At 38.7% G+C, this 25,211-nt stretch overlaps 1 protein-coding gene and 1 long non-coding RNA gene across 6 annotated transcripts in view; one reads left to right on the top strand and one right to left on the bottom strand.

The window, feature by feature from the left end:
* Nucleotides 1-6,319: 6,319 nt before the first annotated feature.
* Nucleotides 6,320-21,746, bottom strand: LOC136019023 (uncharacterized). 3 transcript variants are annotated; one of them, XR_010614703.1, is made up of 6 exons: nt 9,507-9,593; nt 8,349-8,410; nt 8,193-8,238; nt 7,595-7,719; nt 7,131-7,265; nt 6,320-6,589 (listed from the first exon to the last, which is right to left on the bottom strand). It is a non-coding gene; the product is annotated as an uncharacterized LOC136019023 (long non-coding RNA). The 3 variants fall into 3 exon arrangements; XR_010614704.1 differs by lacking the exon at nt 8,193-8,238; XR_010614705.1 differs by lacking the exons at nt 8,193-8,238; nt 8,349-8,410; nt 9,507-9,593 and adding an exon at nt 21,721-21,746.
* A 251-nt stretch (nt 21,747-21,997) lies between these two features.
* The window catches only part of DMXL2 (Dmx like 2), a 52,841-nt gene continuing 49,627 nt past the window's right edge, over nt 21,998-25,211 (top strand). For all 3 annotated transcript variants that reach the window (XM_065688768.1, XM_065688769.1, XM_065688770.1), the window contains exon 1: nt 21,998-22,148. In XM_065688768.1, the coding sequence (XP_065544840.1) occupies nt 22,062-22,148 (87 nt within the window). In that variant the 5' untranslated portion in view covers nt 21,998-22,061. The remainder of the gene's footprint in view (nt 22,149-25,211) is intronic.

The raw sequence follows: 25,211 nt of genomic DNA on the forward strand, positions 1-25,211 counted from the left end.
CATAATTTGAAGAAAACTGCCTGTGAAGATTAAGAACCAATGGAATTAGTTGTTCTGTATAAATACGTCACAACTAGCAAAACTCATGCCACCATAACATTGCAAAGAGGTTTCCCTAACATACTGGAGTATGGAGGTTCTGGGGTAAGCATGTGCAAGCAAGCCTGTATACTGAGGAAATACATACGCAGACATTACTTTTTTGATACCCCCCCATGCTGCTAGAAATAATCTGCTGCCAAAATACAGTTGCCACAGTGATGAATTTCGGTTGGATACCTACCCAGATTCAAACCACTGCAGTGTTTCCAAGAACCAACTACCAAAATTCCACTCAAGTCATCAGAACTATCAGGAAAATGAACGAATAACACATCAAAAAGCAATTTCTTAAATGAGGCATTTATTTTGTTTAATAGCTACATCATACACTTCAGGATGACAGCATTCAACTTAGTTATCTAAACTGCATCATGGTAGAACACATTTTCTGAAAAAAACAAACTGTAATGAGTTGCAAGTAAAAAAAATACAGTCTTATTAAATGGAGGAGTAGTACCCATGAAATCCCGAGAATTGCTTTCTATCAGCAAGGCCCGATTCATGCACCCGCCTGTGCTGAGCCTGCTCCTGTGACAGAAGTTCTACAGTATTTTAAGTTTGTTCGCACCCATGTGTAGTTGGTATTCAGCCAGCTGAGATAAAGGATACTGCCAGGTTTGCTGCTGAGAGATTAAAAGGGTAGAAGGGCCTTGCTACAACTCCTGTTCCTATGGCCCTAACAGACAAATAATTCAAGTATTATGCAAAGATTTTAATCTTTTTTCTAGTCTCAATTTGTTAACTTCTCAAAAAACAAAATTTCAAGCTGAATCAGCACAACTCTTGTTACAATCCCAAGTCTCTGGGCAGGGGATGAACTTGAAAAATGTACCAAAATCAAGTGCATTTGGGTGGTCAGATGCAAACTTGTCCCATGTCTATTTACATCAAAACCACCTCATGCATTAGCAAAATTAGAATGCAAAAGGATTTTGCACAGTTGCCCATTTAGGATAAGATTCTAACTACAGGCAATATTACTGTAATGCAGCCATTTATAAACACAACAAAACTATTATATTTTGGGAGCCCAAACCTTGTGTCCCCCAACCATTACTCAGCCTGCAAGATTCTAGCATATAAAAAAAGGCCTGCAGTCTTCCGCACAGCACAGCCTGCGTTCACACTCACAAGCTTTATCAGTGCTGCCTACTGCGAATAGCACCTACCTGTGCTATCCTCATGAACATAGGACAAGTGTCAGCTGGCATGAACCATGCAAACAGCTAAACAGTATGGACTACCACATGTCAATGTCTCAGCTCCTGCTGACACATTCACAGTTTCTATCACAGACTACCATGGCCCTTCAGATGAATGCTAACTAGTATTTAGCATAGTGATCCTGTTCAACTTAAGCCAGCTGATCTCCACACCAGAAGCCTTAAAGCAAAAATCTTGTCTAGCAATAACCATTAAACACTGCAAAACTGCATTTTAAAACCTGCCTGAATTGATGGCTTTCCTTTGCAAGCGACTGACCCACACAAGGCACGCATGGGAAGTGGCGCTGAAGATTGCCTTCTGACAAACAAGCCCCACCCAGAACATGTAAGCAATACCAGAAGTCGTCCCTGTGAACAACAAAGAATGTCAGCACCTTTGGAATTATTACTTTTTCAATCCAGGCAAGGGCTCTTAAGAATGAGTTTCACCTGATGAATTCTGGACATATATGATGAGTGACTGGAAAACAAGAAACAACAACAAATGAAAAGTTTTCAGAGATTCATTCAACTCAGGAGAAATATGTAGGGGAACATAAAATAACGCAGAAGATGTGAAAATTGAGATAATATACACAGAAATATGCAAAGGAAACCAAACCAGAGAGGAACAGGAAACAAATTACCATGCAAGTTTCACACACAGCTGCACAATCAATAATAAAAAAAGGAAACCTCAGAGTAGGGGATATGTCCACAGAGCTGTCTCAGAGCAAATCCCAGGTGGCAGATTTCTCTGCAGCATTTTGGGGGTTAGAATTTTACAGTTTTAAAATAAAAAAATGTAAGAGTAACCAGTATTTTTGTGCCACTTTAAAATGTGATATATTGTTATAGCTGCTCTTCAGGGCAGTCTCCTTTTTCAAATGACATCACCACAGCTTCGTTCAAGTAAAGTATTGGACTAGGAATCAAAACTCATTAAACATTAAGTGCTTTGACAGCATGCATTAGGCTGCCATAGATCTTTGACCAATGCATATAAGCCCGAGAACCAAAAAAAATACTTAAAACAGTAGCTGGGAAACACAGCTGCTCTAATCTTTTCCTGCGTTTCCCAGTAAGTCACTATGCTGACTATGGCTGTCAGCTACAATGACCTCACAATTTCCACCACGGAGAAAAAAAAAAAAAGCAGCCTCTTCAAACGAAGATGATGACTCATTTCTGCAACATTCATCAGCAAGGAAATGATCACCTAATGTGTGAAGACAGAGCACAAGCATTGGCAGGGAGGTGAATGGAAAAGGAGCATCAAGGGTGACTGCGATTCTGTACCATCCAGATCTTGTGGGTTAAGCTGGATTGGAAGTAACTATCCAGAAGCTTTCAAATTTGTCTTAACCTATGCCTCAAGCTTCTCTTGAGACTGTCAAACACATTAAGATTCTTTTCACTTCTGCACTCCCTTACTACAGCAAGAACTGAACACACAAGAGCTTTCATCAACCTTTTTCTTGATGGAATGTCTTCTGAGCCCAGCAATGATGTACAGCACTTGAAAAAAAAAATTCAAGTCAATGTTTCCGTACTTCATATTTGCTTTTTCACAGTAACTTGTTTCCATACATTGCTCCAAAGTTTCATGATACATATTAAAAAAAAAAAAAAAAGAACCAACCAAACCATACAATTTGCTGTATCTTTTCCTTCAAAGGAATCTTTTTGAAACTGCATAAATAGCACAGATCTACTCTCAAGCAGTAACTGAACATCTTCTGTAGATGACCTCTTCTTAAAGGGTTTTACCTTAAAGCAAGGTCAGGGGACAAACAAATGAGAACAGATGGTCTCCTTTGATTCAGGTTCTTTTTCCCAAGGAGTCTTTTTTGAACGACTTAAAATAGCCATGAGTTGTTAGCAGTTCAATCCACTTAGCAAAGCTGTATAAGCACTCTATTTATTACAAGTATGATTATTTTTAAGAGAATATTATATTGGCAGCCCTTCCATTCAAATAAGTAATATGCTATTCAAATCCTGTATTTCAGTCACAGCTTTCATAAAACGGTATTTTTAGAGCTTTTAATTTCTGGGGTGATGCCAGAAATTAAAGTATAAAAGACAGTCTTATCAAATGACTAATCAATCTTTCTAATTTAAACAGGCTTTGGATCAAGCTCCAATATGGAGAAGTTGCTGAGCTTCTCCTGACACCATTGTAAAATGCGTTAGAATGTGCGATGAGATTCGTCACATTAATGGATTTTGTCCTGTTGATAGGTGCTTTTCAACAGTTTCAGTAAATATTTTAAATACAACCAATTTGCCAGCTATATTATTTAAAAGCAGAATATGTATAAATGTTACCACAACTGCAAGTGTCATCATTTTGCTTCCTAGGCTACATTTTTTAATCTGGAGCTTTTTTTTCCTCCATAAAAGTACTTGTGCACTAAGCTCCTACTCTCATGCTGGGTAAATCTCTGACTATGCACGTCTAAATCTCATTTTGTTGTGGTTTTGTCCTTTTTTTCATATCATGCACAGAAGGAACTCAGAACCAGCAGCAGGGCTCACTGCATAATTATTAACTCCAGTGGGAGATTGTGTATGCATCAACAGTTTTGGAATTTTTAACTTATTTTTTTTAAGGACTTCATCTCTAACTCCTGAGGTTGATTTTTAGTTTTATCACAGGCACATTTAGCTTCAATTTAATGCTGTGTTTTGTGAGTGCTAGTATTTCTTAAATATACATAAACCTGTAATTTTATAACCTAACATTGAGAAATACATATTAAACGTAACGAAATACTGCAGCAGTCTTCAGCAGTGAACTGTTATGTTTACTATTTTTCTATTCATCTGAAATTAAACCTACTATTATTTGTAATAAATACTTTGCTAAGTTGAACCCATTTTTCTTTTCCAGAATTGTTCATGTTGAAAATTATTAATTTGAACAAATATGAACTGGGAATAATGAATATTTGCACAAATACAAGTGAGCTAACAGTTTGATCAAGAACTGTATTTGTCATTCTTCCCCTTTTACTGTGGTGTAACTTACTTAATTTGCCCCTCAATAGTATGATTTATTCTTTTGAATTCAGAAAAAAAGTAGGAAAAATAGTTTCAAATACAAGGCAACCAATCCAAGTTCCATACACATGTGTTTCTTCTTCCTACAATAAGGACTGGAAGCTCCTATACCCAAAGATAGGAATAATAAAATGAAATGTCCTCTTCAAGACCAAACCGAACAGCTGTTCAAAATCCAAACAGCTTGAAAAGACTGCGTTGTGTTCACCCCAACACAGCAGAATGACTCCACCTATTCTATTTATATACCTCATTTCTTACACATTTTTTAAACACATACCCTGGGATGGCAATTTTTGAAACATTCCCTCTATGCAAAAGTGAACAGTTTGGAAAAACAACCTAACAAAAAAACCTTCACAAACACCACACTGCCTCAACCATTCCCCTTATCTGCCTACTAGTGCCAAGAAACTGTAAACACTTCTCAACAGAAAGATACCACTGCTTGAAAACTGGATCCTTGGTACCAATCTCATGTCTATTGGCTGGTGTCTATGTCTGATTTGTAAAACAAATTAAATTACAAGGCATAAAAGACTATGTTCTGAGTGTTCATTTGTTAAGACTTAAAATTTTGGTAGAGCCCAGTAAATTCTCAAAATAACCTACAACCTCCTTATATTCAGACCATGCCACTCAGATATGGTACTACATTAAAGAGAAAGCAACTATTGCAGAGGTGCTGTTGAACATGCCTACAGCTCCCAGCAGTTGTTCCTCCTCACATGGATGTTCCTGTATTTCTTACCATTGGCTTTTGTTGGCACAGATTGTCTCCTGAAGTCTCTCCTATCCACGCTCCATTCTCATAAAAAGCTGAGCCCAACCAAGAATTTTAGATCCATCCCCTCAGCTGTAGGTTTTTCCATGCAAAAGCAGAAGAAATTCCCATGTCAGTTTATAGGGTTTTTTTCTCAGACATGATTTGTAAAGGTTCTTATTTAGAGAGATTAAAATCTGACTTAAACATACAAAGTGCATATAAAATCAGCCAGAGCAAACCATATAATTTCATTAATGGTGGTAACTGTGTGCTACCTGTGCTCCCATCCAAACTTTGCCTTGTATCTATACTCTCTCAGTACATACCTGGACTCAGCTGCTGAATAAGGCAAAAAAAAGTTAAGCCCACAAAACTGGTGGGCCTTCAGTTCATTACTCTGTACATCACCATGCTCTTCTGGTGATGTCAAGTGAACAACAGCAGGCAGGTATGTCAATTATAAAGTCTTTCCTTGGAAGGCCTGTCACTAAAGCAGATGGGATTTGTAGACAATCAGAACACAGACTGTCTTTGTAACGCTCAAATGTCACACTGAGCAACAAAAGTCCTATTGCTGTCATTGTGAAGCATCGCTGCTTCATTTTGCTGAGGTGCGCAGGCATGTTGTTACACTTCATCTCTCACTTGATCTTCTTCCATTCACTTGTCTCTTGTCTTTAAGTAGGCTCCACAAAACACCATCTCTTCCACTAAAATTCCTGTTCTGCATAGGAGTCTTCATATATATAAGCTAAAGGCTAGTAGCTTAAGAGCACATCTATGTGAAAGAAACGTACTTCATCATAACTATGTTAACGCTGTCACACTGGAAAACATATACACGATATATGTCACACCTTCACAAGTTCAGCTGATAGCAGCTGAACTTTATCCAGCAGCAAAACAAAATCCATTATGCAGCTATACAAAGAAGAACAACTAAAACACAGATTAGGCTTAAAATGAGTTTTTAGAGGTTTGGAGCTGGCTGACTGCCAAGCTTCATAGCCTAACTGAATATATGCTCAGTACTTTAAACGTGAAAGAGAGTCAAATAACTCAGTCTCCCCCAGAATATTCTTAATTCCAGTCTCCTCAGCAAGAGTGTCTCCCAGTATTAATAACATGAGACATATCACACAAAGAACTATAAATTATACTTTAATTTTGTATTGTTCAATTTAGTTTATAAGAACAGATGGTGTTGCTTCCCTCTGTATATATTTCTCTGTTGTTAAGAAAGTACAGACTATGCTTACTGGTTTTTAAGTAACTATGAACCTGACACCTTGCTTCCCAGCATAATTTTTCTTATTCTATCTTGATTGGCACTGTCAGAGCACAGCAATCTGCAGAGCAATCTCCATGCTCATGATTAAATAGCTCCTCATGGTATTATTCATTTCTCTGGGAGATATGATGAATATATTCTGCAGTTAAATGCATGCATCTGAAAAAAAACCAACATTATATTTTAATATTTCAGCTCAAGTCTTGATAAAGAAAGACAGATACAAGAAAATCAATTCCACCACTGGTCTCATTTCAATTTCATGGATTCTCCTCTGCAATCATAAAGCAGAGTACTAGCCACCCTGAATGGAAATATCAGCTGTTCTAAATTGATCAATATTACCCAGAAATACTGTGTGTATTGGAATTATTGGCCAATAAAGGCTGTAGATACTACACGCTCAAGAGAAACTTTGAGGGCTGAGCGACTATTTTCAGGTTTATGGTTTTGCTGCTCATTGCAAGACCCAAACCAGCCCCTTCACAACAGCAGCATCTCATGTGAAACAGATGCTGAAGAAGTCCAGCCGTGCTCTCTAATTACCTTTAGCCTCTTCAGAAAAAGGACCAGCACACTGCCAGGCAAGAAACATACCGATGTTTCATTTTATGAAACAAAGGGAATAGAAGTTTTCAACAAATTAATGCAAAGGCAATAACACTGAAGTAAAATCATAAATCATGTTAGCTCAGCTTACCTTCTAAAATGGAGACAGAAGAAGCTGCTGGGTTTAACATGCTTGGTAAATGATGCCTGCCTTTGAAGAAAGTAGGATTTTACCCTGATTACAGTCAATGCCAACAGGCTTTCTGCACCTGCATACTGCACTGGCCTGGCTCCCATGAAAAAAACAAAAACAAAAACAAAAACCAACAAAACTATCACTAATCTTGAGTATATCTCTTCTCAAGAAGAAGAAAACACCAGAATCACCACTGTACAGATGAAGATGTATTTAGAACTATATGACTTGCCCAAGTATATGTAAAAGTAAGGAAATGTACCCAGATCTTCCTCATGAAGCTTAAAGTTTACATCATCCCCTAGTTGAACACAGATAGGTTCATAACCTAAGGAACCTAAGGTTCTACGTGAATTAGATTATCTTCTTCCCCCCCCAACTTTCTAAAGCCCAGAAAGGTACTAGTAAGAGCATATCACCTTTATATGTCACTGAGGTATGAAGTCTTGCTGCCGGCCTTTTCATATCCTCTGCTAGAATCATTACCTTGGGGACCATCCATATTTAGAAGGCTTATTTCCACGCCCGAGTATTTAGACAAACACTACAGGTTGAACAACAGAAAAAAATTAATCCTAAGGAAATTACTAGGACGAAACTCTCAGTGACTTCAACAGTAAATTTTGCTTCTGAATAGGCAACAGTGGACCCATAATCTCAAATTACCTTGCCAACATTCATCACTATTAAATGTATTTGCAAAACAACAAATCAAGTCCTAGCAAAACAAGCAGAGTACAAAGGGGGGATGACAGTAGTGTAAAATAGTAAACCCAGTTTTCTGTAGTTACTTAAACCAGTGGAAGAGAAGAGTAAATAAAATGTTAGTGTACCACTTTAAAAATATGAAAAAAAAAGGGGGGGGGATGTAGAGAATCAGAGAACACTTTAGCCATTGTCATTAAGTCAGTGATAAAGTGAGAACCATTTCAAAGCTAGTTTTAAATGATTTTTTTCCCCTTTAATCTCTTAAATTTATTCACATTTGTGAAACTAAAGTACGAGCAGAATACTTACCTAACGAAGTCACATGGATCTCAGTTTTCCCCATAGGTTCCCTGAGCTCCAGTTTTTATAAAGCAAAAATGATTAGCGTACGTTAGTCCATAGCAGAATATAACCACTGGGTGTCACTAATGCTCTACAAAAAGGGAGCAAGCTACTGCATTTTACCTGTGTTTTCTGACGGAAATATTTCCACATGCTTTGGTAATTCTCAGGTCTTCATAAAATACCTACATATTTAGGACCACATTAATTTTAAGCAGATGAATAAATGACAGTATCTCAGGATCTCAGGAGGTCCGTGTGTTTTCCCAAGAATCAATACTATTTCTGCTTCAACTCTAACTGCATAGCATCCAATTTAGGAAGCAAGGAAATCCTGGCATAGAGCAACAATACATGAAAACAACTGTTTCTATGCAATCGTTCTGCGAACAAACCAAGCTAATCAGTGATGCCAAAGAGAACAAAAAAGCCAATATGCTCCTATAGTAAAAATCAACAGCTCCTTTGTTATAATTTTTTACCAACTGATAATAAAATACAGCATTGACAAGAACTTTTCAGTGTATTTTTTATGTCTGTATGGTAGATCTGTAAGTGAGGTATATGATGCTATATACTGTTTGGGGTTTTTTTTGTTGCGAGTAAATTAACTTCCCGCAAGCAATGCTCTATTTTAGCCTCAATAAAGCAAATTAATTAAAAATATTTTCTTTCATCAGGTTTAGCAAACGCAGTTGTCAAGTTGTCAGCTTTTAATTACTTCACAAAAGATGTTGTCAGCTTTCTAATCACTTCACAAAAGATGTATGTACAATAAATCATTCAGGACAAAATTCACCTTTCTGTTTTCACTGCAAGATATTGTTCAGGTATTCAGTATAACAATATTTAACATACAGTTTTCTAACTGAAATACCCAAGTAGTTCTTCTGATTCTTTTCAATGGCAAGGATCAGCTATTAAAAAAAATATTTTAAATCTCAAACTACTGAGAACACATTTGTCCTTTATAAAAAGTAGAGCATTACCCATTTCCTCAAAAATTGCTTATTATTCAAAAAAGAGTAAGTTTTCTACTACTATTATACAATCTTGCTAGGAAACACTTCGTTTAAGGAATATAAAAAAAGTTATGCTAATAACAGTACATCTCATTAAAGTTTTATACCATCACCAATGGTTCCATTTCTTTCACTCATCATCCCAAAATCATCATGCCCCACTTAGTAAAGGCTTCCCTTTGTGAAAACTGTATGCTGACTGATAGAAGATAGTATGCTTGTTTCCCTTTTAACACCAGATATTTAACATGCAACTCACATGTAATGTGTATATACACAATACACATATGTTACTGCTTTCCTTTCTCCAGTGCTATGTAGCTTGAGTATTCAGCATGCATCATTTTGAGAAGCCTGACAAAATGACATGAACAGGAAGTTTGGTCAAAATACAGCACAGACAACCTAGCAAAGTTACCTTGCTATTTGTCCCCATACTTTTTCGTTAGATAATAAAATACGTATTTGATGGTTTTATTGCAAGGAAGATATACATATGCATGCACAAAGAAAACAGATATTGCAATGAGATTGAGAAGAATCCCGAAATGATGTCAGCAGATACAGATCTGTTAGAGACAGCAAAGCAGTGCTGGTTTATATCAGTTAAGGTCCAAAGTATCTCTTTGGCACAGGCTCTTTTTAAATACACTTGCCTTTATTACAGTACCAATAAAAATATTCTGGGATCAGAAAACTTATGAAGTAAGTTCTCTGGCATCTGTCAACTGCACAACAGAAAAACACACACATTTCTGGGAAAACAAAACAAAACACGCCAAACAAAGCAAAACACACCAAACAAAACAAAACAAAAAGCAAACACACACAAAAACCCCAAAACAACAACAAAAAAAACACACAAAAAGACCACCAAAAATACAACCAAAAAAAAAAAAATTAAAAAAAGAAACAAAAACAACCCCATCACAGCTAAAAGCCTGACTTGCACTATTGAAGTTGAAGATCTTGTCTCTTGAGACTGAGGAAGGCAGAATTCTTCCATCATCACTTCTTGACAGATGAAGCCCTATTCCTGAATAGGTGATTCTGACTATGTAAATTGAAATAGCTTTGGATGTTCCATGGGTTTCATGCTTTCTCAGTTTTACAGGTGGGAGGGGAGTTCGTTTGCAACTGGAACCTAGAGATATTTTCTTTAACTTACAAAAGCTTATAAGAAAACTAAAAGGCTTCTGTTGTGTTTCTCTACATAATCCATTCTTTCGGCATGTGCCCTTCCTGTAACATAACATGCTATGTGATGTTGCCTTTGAGGATGCTTAGTCATTTTCCCCAATGCAGCTACCAGATTATTCCTCAGGAAATTATGACCTACTTTGCAGCGTTGCTGCTTATTAATTACCAGCAAGGAGGGTCAAATTTGAACTTTGAGACACTAAACTAGGAAATGAAAAGTAAGTATTTCTGAACAGCAAACTGACAACAAGCTATACAAAGGTTTTGGAGGGGTTTTTTTGCTACTGTAGATCACCGGAATACTATCTTGCAGTTCTTGTCCCCAGAGAGTTACTTGAAGAATGTTGTTGCAGCCTTCCCCCACCCCTTCTTTTTTGTTGTTCTACTAGAAACCCCATTCCCAGGCTAACCTTCCTACTTCTTGTTCTGAAGTGGGGAGGAGAGAATTTAATCTAAGTGAAAACTCATTTCTCCTTTGAACAGTTACTGTAAACACAAGGCAAAGGAAAATCCAGTGAAAATTTTTTATATCTCTGAGTAGCTCTCTTAGGGTTTTGAAATAGCAAATTTAAGGTCTGCTGCACCCTGAGATGGAGCTGCAAGCAAAAACAATTTATAATCGCATCTCATTGAAGAAAGCAACCAGCTTTAAAAGTAGCATCATGAGAAGTTTCCTTTATATCCTGCATCACGTCTGGTGAGAGCCATGGTGGTTTCTACCATTGGCTGGACCTGCAAGTCTGAAGCTCCTCATCTGCCACAACAAACATTTTACTAAATGAATCACAGAACTTTCTCACAGCTAACACCATCTGGCAGAGTTCTGGAACACCGAAACATTACCTGATGCGTGCAGCCCTTTCTAAACATAGTAGCACAGACCAGCTCCTTTCCCACTAACATCTTCCTCCAGCAACTGAAGAAGTTTTTGAGGCATGGATAACAATGCTCAATACATACCTGTATACTTTTGCTACCTTTTCTGTAGTATGTGCACTATCCTCCCAAATTAAAAACAAAGCCAAACAAACAAAACCCCACAAAAGTAAAAACAACACCTAAACCCACAATAAATTAATCACACTGTCTGCACTGGCTTGTCATTTTTTCTCCCACTACCATCTGTTCAGTTTTTTTCAGCTGGAAGCAAGAGAAAAAGCCAACAACATTCAACCACTCTGTGCCTTGGAAGTTGAAGGAGCCAAGAGACCAAGGTCTAGAAATGAACCCATATTATATATATTTTTAGACACATTGGCAATTTATATGTATTGCATATGCCTTACGACAAAAAAAAAAATTGTATGGTTTTGTCAACATGATTGTAAAATGACCTAACAGAAGTGCAGATAGTAGGATAACTCCCTTAGGCCTTCGGGCTCTATGTAGCCAAACACATAAATCCACTCATCTCTTCCCCACCAAAAAAAAAAAATATATATATATATATATTAGAGGCACTTTCATTCTTTGCAGTTGGAACTGGAAAGCAAAAGCTTCCAGGTTCCCCAAGTTATCCACCTTGGGGGGTGGGGGGAGTGAGGGGATAGAAAAAAAAAATTAAAATAAAAAGGAACAAAACAAAACAAAGAACACCCCACATTTTTTTTTTTTTTATTCCTCCTTCATAGTTGTTCTGGTTTCTATTTTTCAGTAAAATGTTTCAGAGTTTTCTTCAGAACAGGAATTCCAGTCAACAGCCAGCACTAAAAATTACTCTGAGTTCTTTACTTCATTAGTACAACTGCACAGATGGAGAATTTGCACTGGTACAAGAGGTCTAAGCAACCAGACATCAAATTAAGCTGTATAAACCATAATAAAAAAATTACACAGCTAGATTACAAAACAGTTGATTTATAGCTAGTACATTTCTTGATCATGGCAGAACCAAATAATCCAGGCATTTGCAATGCTGAACCATCTATCCTAGGCATCTTTCCTTTTCAGTTTTATTTACCGATTTAGGACCAAGCCATAATGGGAATAATTAATCTTAGTGCTGGCACTGGGCTCAGTTCAAGAACAAAATGGAGAGAACTTGGCTGCTCTCAAGCCTGTCAGCATTATTTTGGCTCTTTGATACAAAGCAGGCAACATTCAAGGTTGACATAATCCACTACTTGGAGCCATTGACAAGGTGTGCTACAGTACTACTGGTAAAAACCAGTTGAAAACCACAGAAGTTCAGCCTGGATGTCTCCTGCTCCAGAGATTCCCAAAGAGGAGAGACAGAAGGCAAGAGGTAGCAACTATTGGAATCATCACCAGCAAAACACTAACAGATTCTTTAGCTAAGTGAAAGCTTATGATTCCAGAACAGCTTAATGAGGCACAAAGAGGTGTTGGGATAGAGAAAACTGTAGACCATTTGAACATCAGAATACTTACAGATCCCCTTTGCCTTATGTCAGATTATTCATTAAAGTTCAGTAACAGAGCACAGCTGGTGTCCAAGTGGCTATTTACAGATGGTAAAATAGTCAAAGATGCTGAATGGTCCTACTCAGGCTTGCTGGCCTTCTTAATAAAGACTTGTACTTAGGACCAGCTGCCCTTAGAAATATAGTATCTGACACTAAACACTGGTAGTCTGAGATCCTTTACAGACCACCTCACTGCTGGCTGTATGTTGGGCTGCAAAGTCAGTACTAAAAACTGTTTTAAATAAGTTATTTGGCAAAAAAATATGGCAAACACCCATGAGTAACAAATATGGCAGCAATTGTGATTAGTCTATTTGATCTGCTTAACTCCAAAAATCAAAATACAGACTGTCTGATAACTATGACTACAAGGTCATTGTTAAGTGATCCCTTTTTGAGTACATCATTATTAAGATGTAATAAATACTGTATGATCCACATAACAGACTGCTAGTCCTGACACCTCAATTACTGGGTTTACGTATTTGCTGGAAAAGCAAAGCAAAACACACACAAAAATCACTGTTGATCAGATATGGAAGAAAATATTATTTACATAGCTAAAGCCTCTTAAATTCATAAGATCCAAGGAAATTTCAAAATATTAAAAAAAGAAAGAAGCGGCTTTATTTGAATTCAGAGAAAATAAATATTCAGAGAGGAAAAAAAAAAATGAAAGCAAGTTTTTTCCACAGGCTTTAACTTAAGGAAAATTATACAATTTTGTGCTCCCCTCAACACAGCAAACCTTTGTGAACAGATGGTAGCAGTTCTGTGTGATGCAGTAGGCAGCATTCCATATCACGCTGCTGGCAAATATCACCACCATTTAAACGACTTACTCCTGTGCACACCCTCAGAACACACGTACACATCACTGACCTGTCAGAGGTGCTTGGCACATACCACTTAACTCAGTGGTAATGAGCAGGCCAAGTCACAAGATAGACAGTACAACAAAACCTCAAAGAAATATACACAAATTAAAGAACACAAGAAACACTTTTCCCACCAAGTCATTGGCAAAAACTGTTTGTTTACTTAGGCCCAAATTTCACCTTTTATCTTGACTTAATTTGAGGTCTATGGTTGGATATCTAGAGTGCTCTTTCAGTGAATGTGTTTCAGAGCATCATTAATGATGGCTAGCATTTGGTTCATTTCTCATATCCTGTTTGTGGTTGTAGGAACCAAGGGAATGTTCTTCCACAAGCACACATCTTTATTATAATCACAGAATTGTCTGCAAGATAAGAACTCACAGTTCATATCCCAAAATAATCCTAGAGACTCACAATAATATGAGCAGTCAGGCAAATTTTACTTTAACACGTCCTGTAGCATTCTGCAGATCAGTTTGAAAACTAGAGTAAAATCAACATATTCCTTATAAATATGTTGACATAGGTATCAACAATCCTTAACTGTTCCCGCATCACAAATCTCCACAGTTCAAAACCTCTACGGACTTCTCACAGTCGCTGCAGAAAAGCTACAAACAACTGAGTTGTTCCAAATGCAATATTCTGGGAAATAGGTTTAGTTTATTGTCAACAGGAACTTGGTTTTTATTATTTATGATGAGTAATAAAGAGTCCACAAGAGTCAGTCACCAGTTCAAAACTATGAAGTCCATAGAGCTTTGCAAATCATGTTTCATCTTTCAACTTACTACCTCCAAAAAAACCTTATAATGCACGATTTTAGCAACTGAATACATTGACAGCATTTTGTTCTTGAGATATGTTCCTTAGATGCCACTTCTAGAATGCAATTCACAAATATATAGTGCATATACCTTCAATATTAATGTTCTTTATGTATTACTGCAAGAAATTCTCACAGGCTTTTCTGCGGACACAGACTATGAGGTGTTAAACCAAGAAACATCTGAACATCTGAAGTTCAGCAAATTCCATAGCAGTTATGGCTCACTAACTCCACCACGCAAAGATGACAAACCTCTGTCTTCCTGAAAAAGAAATCAGGATAGCATACGTTCTAGATAAAATACCCTATGACTAAATAGGCCCAGTGTGAAAGGTATCTGGAAGACTTGGTTGCACAGCTTTTCAGTACTTTGGAGAAAAAAAAAACAAAACAAAACAAAACAAAAAAAAACCCACAAAGACCAAAAAAAAAAAAAAACCACCACACACACACCCAAAAAAACCAAATACCAAACCACAGAAACAATATAAATCAAGATACCAACTTCAAGTTGCACAGAACATATATGTTCCCTGTCAAAAGAGCAAAAACAAGTAAAAGCCCAGTCCATTTTTCTGAGTAAGTAAGTCCCTCCCAGTCATCAGAAGTCATTAAGTCACATATCAAGCAAATATTTGTCGGTCCATTTCCTAATCAGGCAACTTTATTCTCACTGAACACCAGACTCTGCACCTCTAAAACATTGTTTGGGTGAGCTTTTTCATCTAAAAATATAGTAAATATTATAATTTGACCTTTCTTTCATTAAGAAAATGTCAGTAACTTAAATTTAACCCACTGAAATACTGCTCATTGGTATTACTGTTGCTTACTACCAGCTAAAGTTTCCTTCACTAAGACTGGTTTACAATGGATAAAAAACAACTAAAGACTATTCAGTGGACCTGATTCTAATTAACTTACATTTTCAGCTGGAGAAGCATATCAGGGCAAAGCATCTGAAGTAGAGGTATTTGGGGAATTTTTGGTTTTTAATTTTCCATTTCACAGTAGATTTTGTATTTTCAACTGTTTACTGATTGATGAGGGGGAAGACTATCACTCGCGCAGTCTCAGACACTACTAAATATATCCCCAGCTTTTTAAAAGTCAATTAGACACAAGAACCTCCCTCAGGTTTTAAAAATAAGCTTCACCACTAAGCCAAGTTGGTGAGAGATGCCTCAGAGTTATGTTAGTAAGAAGGAATATTGATAACTATATTACTTGACTTCAAACAATCCATAACTGCCAACAGGCTAAATACTGGGGACCCAAATTTACTCACAGTAGACACATCGGTACTGCCTAAGCCACAGCCCATATAGATACATTGCAATGTTGTTCTCAGCATAAGAAAATGCGATTGGGTTAACTAGCAATAGCTCAGGTCAAGTGTCAACAAGGTCACAACATTTATGCTATAGATATGAACACTTAAGAGCTGATGATTAGATCTTAAAAAAAAAATAAAATAATCAGCAAACCAAACTAAACCCCAGCAATTAGCACACAGTACATCAATTACACTGATCAGTGGTATACTTGCATAAGGGGAAAACACATCTCATGAATTCCCTCTATAGTCAACAAATTAGTAAGACATTCTGGAGGCAATTTGAAATACCTAGCTAGGTACTACACATATGCTCTGCAGAGATTTTGCTGAGCATATAGAGAACAAAACAGTGTGGAAGCTGTTTCCACTCCTTTTCCTCACTCAGTATACCTTGAGATAGAAAAACAGTGTTTATTTGTTATTAATATTGCAAACAGAAGAAAATAAGTTCATAGTGACTTTTAACAGCTAAATCCATAAATGTTTGCATACTTTATTTACATCTTCAGTTCAAAGGAAGCAAAAGTGACAGCTATAATGTTACAAGCTTGGTTGATTTTACTTACAACTTAAAAACCCATACTACAATCTTTTGAAGTATAATTATCTATTCTTCTATTGTAACAGGATTAAGCTAGTTAAGGTCTTACCAAAAGCCAGCAAGTCTTAAGAATATGATTGTTTAGGATGCATTCAGGTACCTGTAGAAATTAAGCTAGGCAAAATGACATCAAGAGGCACATGTTTTTAAAACAGTCTACATAGGTGCCAGTAAAATTCAAGAAGGGTACCACACAGAAATCAAAAATGAAAATAACACGGGAGAAAAATTCTTCCCTTACAGTTTTTTTCTTATTAGAAGAATAATAACCATCTTATAAAGTTTGATTTTATTAGTGACAAGGCATCTTGAAATTGAAGAAATAAATACGCAGTACAAGAACTACTAAGAAATCAACACAAACCTAAACTGATGACAGGCTTTCCAAATGTCAGTCCAAAATATTTTGGCTTAAGATCCCCAAGAAGGGCTTTTAATTGATGTCTTCCTCAGTCTTTGCTGTGGTGCTTATATAATGGTTGGTGTTGAAGATGTGGTCTGAGCCTGAAAACAGTCATCAGAAGTTCATAAGCAGAATCCTCTTCTTGTGTCCTTAAGTTCCTGCATACAAGTCTGTGCTATAAATAACCCTATGCAACACCATTCATGTCCTCCTTAAGGACAGAAACATCTGCCTTTGACTCAGTATGCATCTGAGATTTGTTTGTTTGCTCTTACCCCGACAAAGATGATATAGGGAAATTCCCAGGACACCTTTCATTTATATTTAGTGCCATCAGAACACTTGGTCTGATACAGACTGTTTTTTGTTATGAAGTTGTTTGCAACTGACATTAAAATCATTTGTCATTCTACTAACTCATCATTTAGAGTAGAAGTTAAAGAACTCTATGTATATGGCCATTTGTGACTTCACTGGAGGAATTCTAGTTTCCAGATACTTGAAAGATATATGTAGAAAAGCAAGATACACAGATGATCAGAACTGCAAGAGTACAAAGTATTTTTCCATCTGAAGAAAATTATTTATATTAAAAAATATATTCAACCCAGACATTCAGAAAATCATGCTAAACATGTTTGTTAGTAGAAGCTTCACTAAGCTTCTGTATAACATAACCATTTGGCACAGAGCACACAAATTCAGCTAACTGAACCAGTTAGTACTTAATCCTATGTCATTAAAGCATAACATCACGCCACATATCACTACTAGGAGTAATTTATGTTTATTCTGCCTCTGCTTGTCTAGCATCCACTCAGTCATTTCCTAAAAATAAAAATAAAAAATTAGAAAATAAAAAAGTCTTAACCCACTCCCCACAAAACACTCTACCGGTCTGCAACTGCCATCACAATTATACAAGGCAAGAAGACAAAAGCCTTGAAGCTTCTGAAGAGAATTAAGACAGCACTCTTAGATATAGCCTTCTCCTTAGCCACAGAAAGTCAGCACCTTCAAGTAAGTGCCTCAACTCCCCTGTGCTGTTTAAATTGCCTGTCCTTTTTCCTACTTCACCACTTAATGGATTGGTATTTTTAATCATTAGTTACCTCCTCCACAAGTACCCAATTGTGGTTTAAAGGAATTACCAAAAAGTTTCATTTTTAATGCCCTTTTTTGTCTTCTGTAAAATAGGAAGTACAGGTGATTATTCTACAGGACAGTAAGAGTCCAAACAGGGGAAGATGGTAAGATACCTACGCACTACCAAAAACATTCAGCATTTAGATATTCCTTTGGAAGCAAGGCTGTCAGTTTCCATAAACACAATCTTTTAAAAATACCCAAGCAAAAATTGTGTTGTAGCAAGAACTTTTCTAGAGTATGTAAGAGGTGACCATCCTCCATAAAGCCTTAAGGCTTTCTACAGAAACACAGTGAGTCACACTTCACAAAATTAAGACCATTACAGGGACAATGTTTACAAATTAATATCTTTTTGGCAACTACCTTGTTCTGTCAGTAATAACAAAGGTTGGGAGAAAACCCACATTGCAGTTCAGAAATCAATATGAAAGAACAGGTGTTGCATCTTATGGATCAAAGAACAGGATTTTCTCTAAGTAAAGCTAATGGCTGAATTAGAGTTCTAGAGAAAACAGGCAAGTAATTTTTCTTCAGGCAAAAACACAATTTGAAAAACACAAAAAAATATACTTCAAGAACCCAGTGAAGATCTGAGACAATCATTCACAGAAACATCAAAGCATTATGCTCACAAGTTCTCTTTTTTGTGGACAGATAAAGGCCTTCAGAAGGAACATGGAAAGCTGACAGTGTTAGAAATGGGGTGTGTTCTTTAGGTTTCAAGATACCAAGCCTGGAGTGCAGTATTTCACTTTTGAAATGAAAGGCAGTCCTGCATAGGTATTTATCTTGTGAGTCGTGCTTTCTTTCTCTAGGCTGAGCACAGTATATTGCTTTTTGCACGTGCTTTGAGATTTCTTCCCTATGCAGATTTCAGAGTAATTTTCGAATTTTCTCCAGTCCCATAAAAGCCTCTCTCTTTTGCCAAAAATCAGAAACTCTCGTATTTTACCCTTAAGCAAAACTAGAACAAACAAAACCAAAGATTTTCCTTCATATAATCACGGTTTCCATATCAAAACATGGTATTTCCTTCTTATTATTGTATAATACCACCTTGTTTTGCCAAGTAAAAACACTTTTTTTTACAGCCAGTGGAACTAAGTTAGCTACCCATGGCATCCGTGTAATCCAGTGTCTGTTTTCTAAATGTGGACCTCTTTACTTTCACCCCATCTCTTTTTGGAAGCAGCAGCAAAGATTTTTAAGTAAAGTCTCAACCTTCGAATACCTGTAGATTTTTTTTACCGTCCCCTGTAGCCAGAGAAGGTGAAAGCAAAACTGTAGTCATCCTCATATGTGATGCAGGCAAGGTCTTGAGAGGTCATCTAATTCATCCTGCTAGAGCAAGCCAAGAGCAAAGTACCCTCAGCCTTCCAAACACATTCTTAAAACTCCACCTAAGGCAGCTCCAGTTTATCAGCATAAATTAAATATGCTTTTTCTCAGGGGTAGAAAGAAAGTAACTGAACAAAGCAACAAGATAGTCAGGAATTGAAAGAAAAATTAAGAGAATGAAGCCCTTTAGCCTTTTTTTTATTATTATTATTATTTTATAAATACAAAATTGCTTCATGCTCTTGGGCACAGAAATCACTGCTACATATACCACAAATTCCTTTAATGAGAGGTCTTTAGGTCTCTAATAAGGAAGAATCAATTAAGGTAAATAAAACAACATGCCAGCAAAACTCATGTTAAAATACTTGTTTCCAGGAAGAACACAAAGGCCTTATCTGCAGATGCTTACGGAATGATTCTTGCTCAAAGCTTTGTGCACAGGGCTAGCAGTGCCTGCAGGCTTCCACAGCCACAAATAGGAGTATTTTACTCCTGAACCCATAATTTGACCTTTTTAAAGGGGAACTTCACCCGCTTCAGGATAACATGCAGTCTTCTGTCCCACAGCAGTCTCAATGAAAGAGTACCACACAAGCCAAAAGCTTCAAAAAGCTTCTCATCAGTCCAAACAATAAGATGGAAGTCTTTCTCACAGTTGGCATACCCAACAGTTACTGGCAGTCTTAGGTTGCTTAGGTGACAAGACTGGGTGAAGACCAAAACTCATCCTCATCATGTCTGTTACCCAGGAAATAACTGCTCCTTACAGGTACTCCACCTTCACTTAAGACTTTTCACCATTAAAATCAGAAAACTTTACTACACCTAAGAAAGGAAAATGCTTTCCTTTGGGTCATACTATTCTCCTAACATCCTACTTAACGTTATGACTGACTGTGCAAATTCAAAAGCTAGCTGTCTTTTCAGGCATTAGGTGGACTTCATTTCACTTATTTAAAAAATAGACAAAACCCCAAACAAAAAAAACCCCTAACCAAACAAAAAGCTTCATTACACCGCTTTTGCCTCTAAGTCCTGGCGCATGAATTCAGGGAAAAAAAACCAAACAAACAAACTTACCCAAAATAAAAAACAACTGTAAATTAGCATACATTTTATATAGACAATGTCTTCAATCAAAGAAGTTATGGAACACTAACCAGTGGAAACATATGAACATTCCACAGTGCTTTCACATGCAACCAGGTCAACTGAAGATCAAAGTATTTTTTTTCCCCTTTCATCTGAGGTAGAGATACTGTTCCCATCAAAAAAAAAAAAAAAAAAAAGCCTTTAACAAGCACAGCAGTTGATAAAACCATAAATGCTACGACAACATTTGTTTGTTTGTTTTTTCTGGCGAAGATAACTTGGTTATGCCTTCATTTGCCTCTACATTCCGAGCAGACTCATTTATTCAGTAAGAGACGCACACTTTCAAGAAGAGGTGTAAGGCAAGATGAATCTTGCAGGAAAATTGCTATAGACTTTAAAAGAGATTGACCTTTGCAGGTTCAGTCATTAGCACCAGTGGTACAATAGCAAGACTGCCGTATTCACCTAGTACACAAAACTGAAGGACTTTCCTTATATCATGACAAACAGCCTAGAAAGTATTCCCCTAACCCCCTTCCAAACACTTTTCAGTAACCAGCCTTCTTCACGCTTCTGAGACAGAAAAAGATAAGCACATTTAAAGGCCTTCGTTTTCAACAATGTTTGGCAGTTAACACAAAGCAGCGTAAGCCCCACGATAATTCGCGTGAGGTCGCACGATGTGTCTAAAACGCAACCACACACCTTGAACAACAGCTGTCTCCCGTGCCAGGCTTTCAGCGTCAAGTACTGGCAATTTTCTCACTAACTCCTAGAAAACGGGTATGTACAACGACCCTGAAACACGGTGTATTTCTCACCGACACAAAGCAGTCTGACTTAATGTCGGCCCCGTTCTTGAATCAATAGCTAAGTACTACGCTGAGGGGTTCAGCGATCAACTACAGCACACCAGCCAGGAGCTGCTGGTGGCCTCCACTGGCGGACTCCCAAGAGCTTTGTAAAGAGCTTCACGACCAAACGCGAAGATCCTTAAAGAGAGCAACCCAAACCATCCTCAGAACGGCTGCGCGTAACTAATGAAAGCGCAGCGCCGGCTGCACCTGCCAGCCTCCAGCCAGGGAGGAGCTGCCAGTCCCTCCTCTGATGGGACACACCTCCGCAGCCGCTGCAGAGGCGGGCAGCCTCCTCCTCCAACTCCTGCTTTTCCTCCAGCCCACCCCATGAGGCGCCCTGCCACTCCCTCACCTGACGAGCCGAGCCGAGCCGAGCCGTCCCTCCCTCTCCTCCTTCAACCCCGGCGCTCCGCCCCGCCCCGCGGCCGTCCCTCGCACTGACGGGATGAGCAGCCACCTTCCCCGGCCCCCCCCCACGCCGCTCCTTTAAATGCCTCGCGGGCGCGCGCACGACGGCCGCAGCTCGCGCGGGGGCGGCGCCTGTGCGCGCGCCCCACCTGACTCGCTCTCAGCCCGGCGCGTGCGCCGCCCCCCCGGCGCGCGCCCGCCCGCCCGCGGCGGCAGTGGGCAGGGCCTCGGCTCCGCGCGGAGCCATCCGGGTCTCGTCCGCTGGCCGCCGGCGGCGCCGCCGCGATGCATCTGCACCAGGTGCTCACCGGCGCCGTCAACCCCGGGGACAACTGCTACTCGGTGGGCAGCGTGGAGGACATCCCCTTCACGGTAATGGTGGCGCTGCGAGGGGACAGCCGGGCGCGGGCAGGGAACGGGGTGTCGTGTAGGCCCGAGGAGAGCGGTGGGAGGGGCTGAGGGGATCAGCCTGCGGGGTGTGGGGCGGCAGGATCTCTGCGGGTCCCTTACCGGGGTCGGGAATACCGAGGTGCGGAGTACCGGTGCGCCTAAAGCGGGGATTATGAGAGGCGGGGCGGGGCGGTGACAGCGGCATGTTTATGGGTGGGGTGCAGGCCGCGACCCCGCTGCCTGCGGAGGGTCGCGCCGCTCGTCCCTCCTGGGTGCCGCCGCTGGGGTGGGCCGGGGTCCGCGGGTGCACCCGTCACCTGTGGCGGGGGCGCTGGGGATGCTCCGGGTTCGGGGAGGGACCTGGGAAACCCCGCGTAGGGCGTCCCCAGACCTTGATGTGTGCTTGGGGTTTTTGTGTGTGTACGATCCTCCTGCGAAGGGAAGACAGAGAGTTGCACTAGGCTTGTTAAGAAGCCTGTCCACTATTGATGAGCGTCTGGCTTCAATTACTGTGGTTAATAAAACACAGATTTGTCAAATGGTCCTTTTAAACTGGAAGCGGAAAGAAATTGAAGGAAATACACTAAGTAAACTTCAGGATTCCAGTAGTTTACATAATAAAATCTGTTTACCATCCACTGGCTATTTTCGTCTATTTCAATGTTAATTTCCACTTTCTCAGTTTATGATATGCTTCTCTGACTCTCAGGAGTGATGAGCCCCTGCAGTGTTTTGCATACTGTGGTCTAATCGGTATGTTGTTATTTGGGAATAAACTGGCTCATTAGGTTTTTTTTATTAACATTTACAAGACTATATCCCAAGCACAAACCAATTCCAAGCTAAATGATACAGAGCATCATTTTTAGTCCAAGATAACTGGCAGCAGACTTGTCAAACATTTAAAGCTTACTTTAGATCATCACAGATGTCTAATTTCAGTAATGAATGCTTCAAAGTCTTTAGGAAAAAAAGAGGTGCCATGTCTGTCTTTATTTTCCTTGTGCTGGTGCTATGCAGCCATTCTGCTATTAAAGGGACCTCTGTTACTTTTTATATTTATTTAAGAAATAATTTACTCATATTCATAACCTAATGTGTTTGTTTTTACTGTAACAATTTGAAAAGTCAGTCAATTTGTATTAGAAAAGACAACCTTATGCTTATTCTCATAATATTGTATATGTTTTATAACATCTATAATGAACAATATATGTATTATTGTTTACACAAGAATTACCCAAGAACAAAAGTCACATTTTACAAAAAAAGGAATGCAGAATCATTTGGTACTATGTTAATTATGGAACTGTATATAATAACAGACCTCACTGTCTTCTCTGGCTGCTGCATCCAATTTTTTATTATACAGTAAAGAAGGAACTAAAAGGATAAGTATATCTTAATAAATGTATATGCTGGATTTCCACGGCTGTAATGTTGTTCTTCCCTTTTCTTCTTTCTCTGTGGTATTATTTACTGGTGAGCTAGACCTTGATCCTATAGTAACCAGTATGGCTAAAAACATCTGGTTGCAAACAGTTGGGGATCTTATACCCAAATTCTTAGGAAATTAGTCACCCATATGACTCTCAGTAGCTTCAGTCTACCCTTCACTGCAGGTGTCACCTTTGTTAGTGCCTAACCTTAAATTCTGTTGGTCAACATCAGTAATGCTGTATTGACATAGCTTTGCGCCCCCCCCAACCATGAAGCTGTTTGGAGTCATAACTTCAGGTCATGAAGCAGGATTTGCAGTTTAGAGATCATCTGTGTTCGTGACAGGGTCTGGCTGTCTAAATGTGCTCTTAAGACCCAAGTCAGCCTCTAAGAGCAGAAGCAGAGCAGTGAAAGGGCAAGCAGTACACAGTATGTGCTGTACTTTATGAACCCATGTGAAGTTAGACTGTGGCAGAGGAGCCTTTGTTTGTGTGCATGTATGCTTGTGTTTTGGTTGATGTTAGGGCATTCATTTAAAACATGTGAGAAATAGTTCAGAATTGCTGCAACTGATTCATCATAGGGACTAGAAGATAACAGCTTTTTGCGTGCAGGAATGAATCACTCATGTTCAAGTTACTCCACTTAACAGAATAATGGCTTGGGTACACGTAAATATGCATTTGCTATTTGATAGTTTGGGATGTATTTCCTTCCCCCCCCCCCCCCCCGTTTTCTTTTTTTGAGGAAGAGGAGAAAGGCTTTAAAATGAACTTGCTTTATTGCTTTAGATGCAAGCAGTCTCCACCAATCTTACGATTCTGAGAGAGGGAACACTTTTTTTTTTTTTTTTTGTCCTAATTAGGGACCCTGCAATTCTGAAGGTTCTTCATCCTTCCTTTTTTCTATGGTAAGCTTTTCATTTCCAAGTCAGTGTAGCTAGAACTAAGATGAGGACATGTGCTGCCTCCACTTTTTTAAAGCTTTGGTGGAAGTCATCTAGTTATTCTGAGAATAAGAAAAGGAAATAATTTTGCCATTGTCTTGTCTTTACTTGCTAAACCCCAAGTAATGGGGTGACTCCGTAAGCAAAACAAATTCAGAGAGAAAGAGACAACTGCTGTAAATCGGCTAAAAAGTTTTTGTCAGTCTTCTATCTGAAATGCGCATAGTGTTCTTTCCTCCCTGTGCTCCCACAGTCTGCTTGCAGGAATCCTGACATACATCTAGCATTTCCCAAAGAAGGGATGAAGCATAGAGATGTTTGGTTAATAAACTGGCTTGTGGATATTATAGCTGTGTTGTGCCCAGTCTAGTAGGGTAGGTAGTACACAGGAAAAAAGGTTTGAAGGGCAATTAGAAGAAAAATAGCTTCACAATGCTGTGCTCTACCAAGCAGTCTCTTCAGCCTCCCTTCATCTGAGCTCCAAAAAGGACACTGCATAATAAAGGGTTTAAGTACTAAATGAAAGAAGTTCTGGTAATAATCCTGTGCACTATTCAACTTGCTGTTGCTTCATGTTCTCTTTTCAGCAAATATTGTTAACTGTGTTTCACAAGTGAGTTTACAGAAGGTCAGAGTTGAGCTTTATACAGAAGGGCCTT

The sequence above is a fragment of the Lathamus discolor genome, chromosome 8, assembly GCF_037157495.1.
Source record: "Lathamus discolor isolate bLatDis1 chromosome 8, bLatDis1.hap1, whole genome shotgun sequence".
NCBI classification, from domain to species: domain Eukaryota; kingdom Metazoa; phylum Chordata; class Aves; order Psittaciformes; family Psittacidae; genus Lathamus; species Lathamus discolor.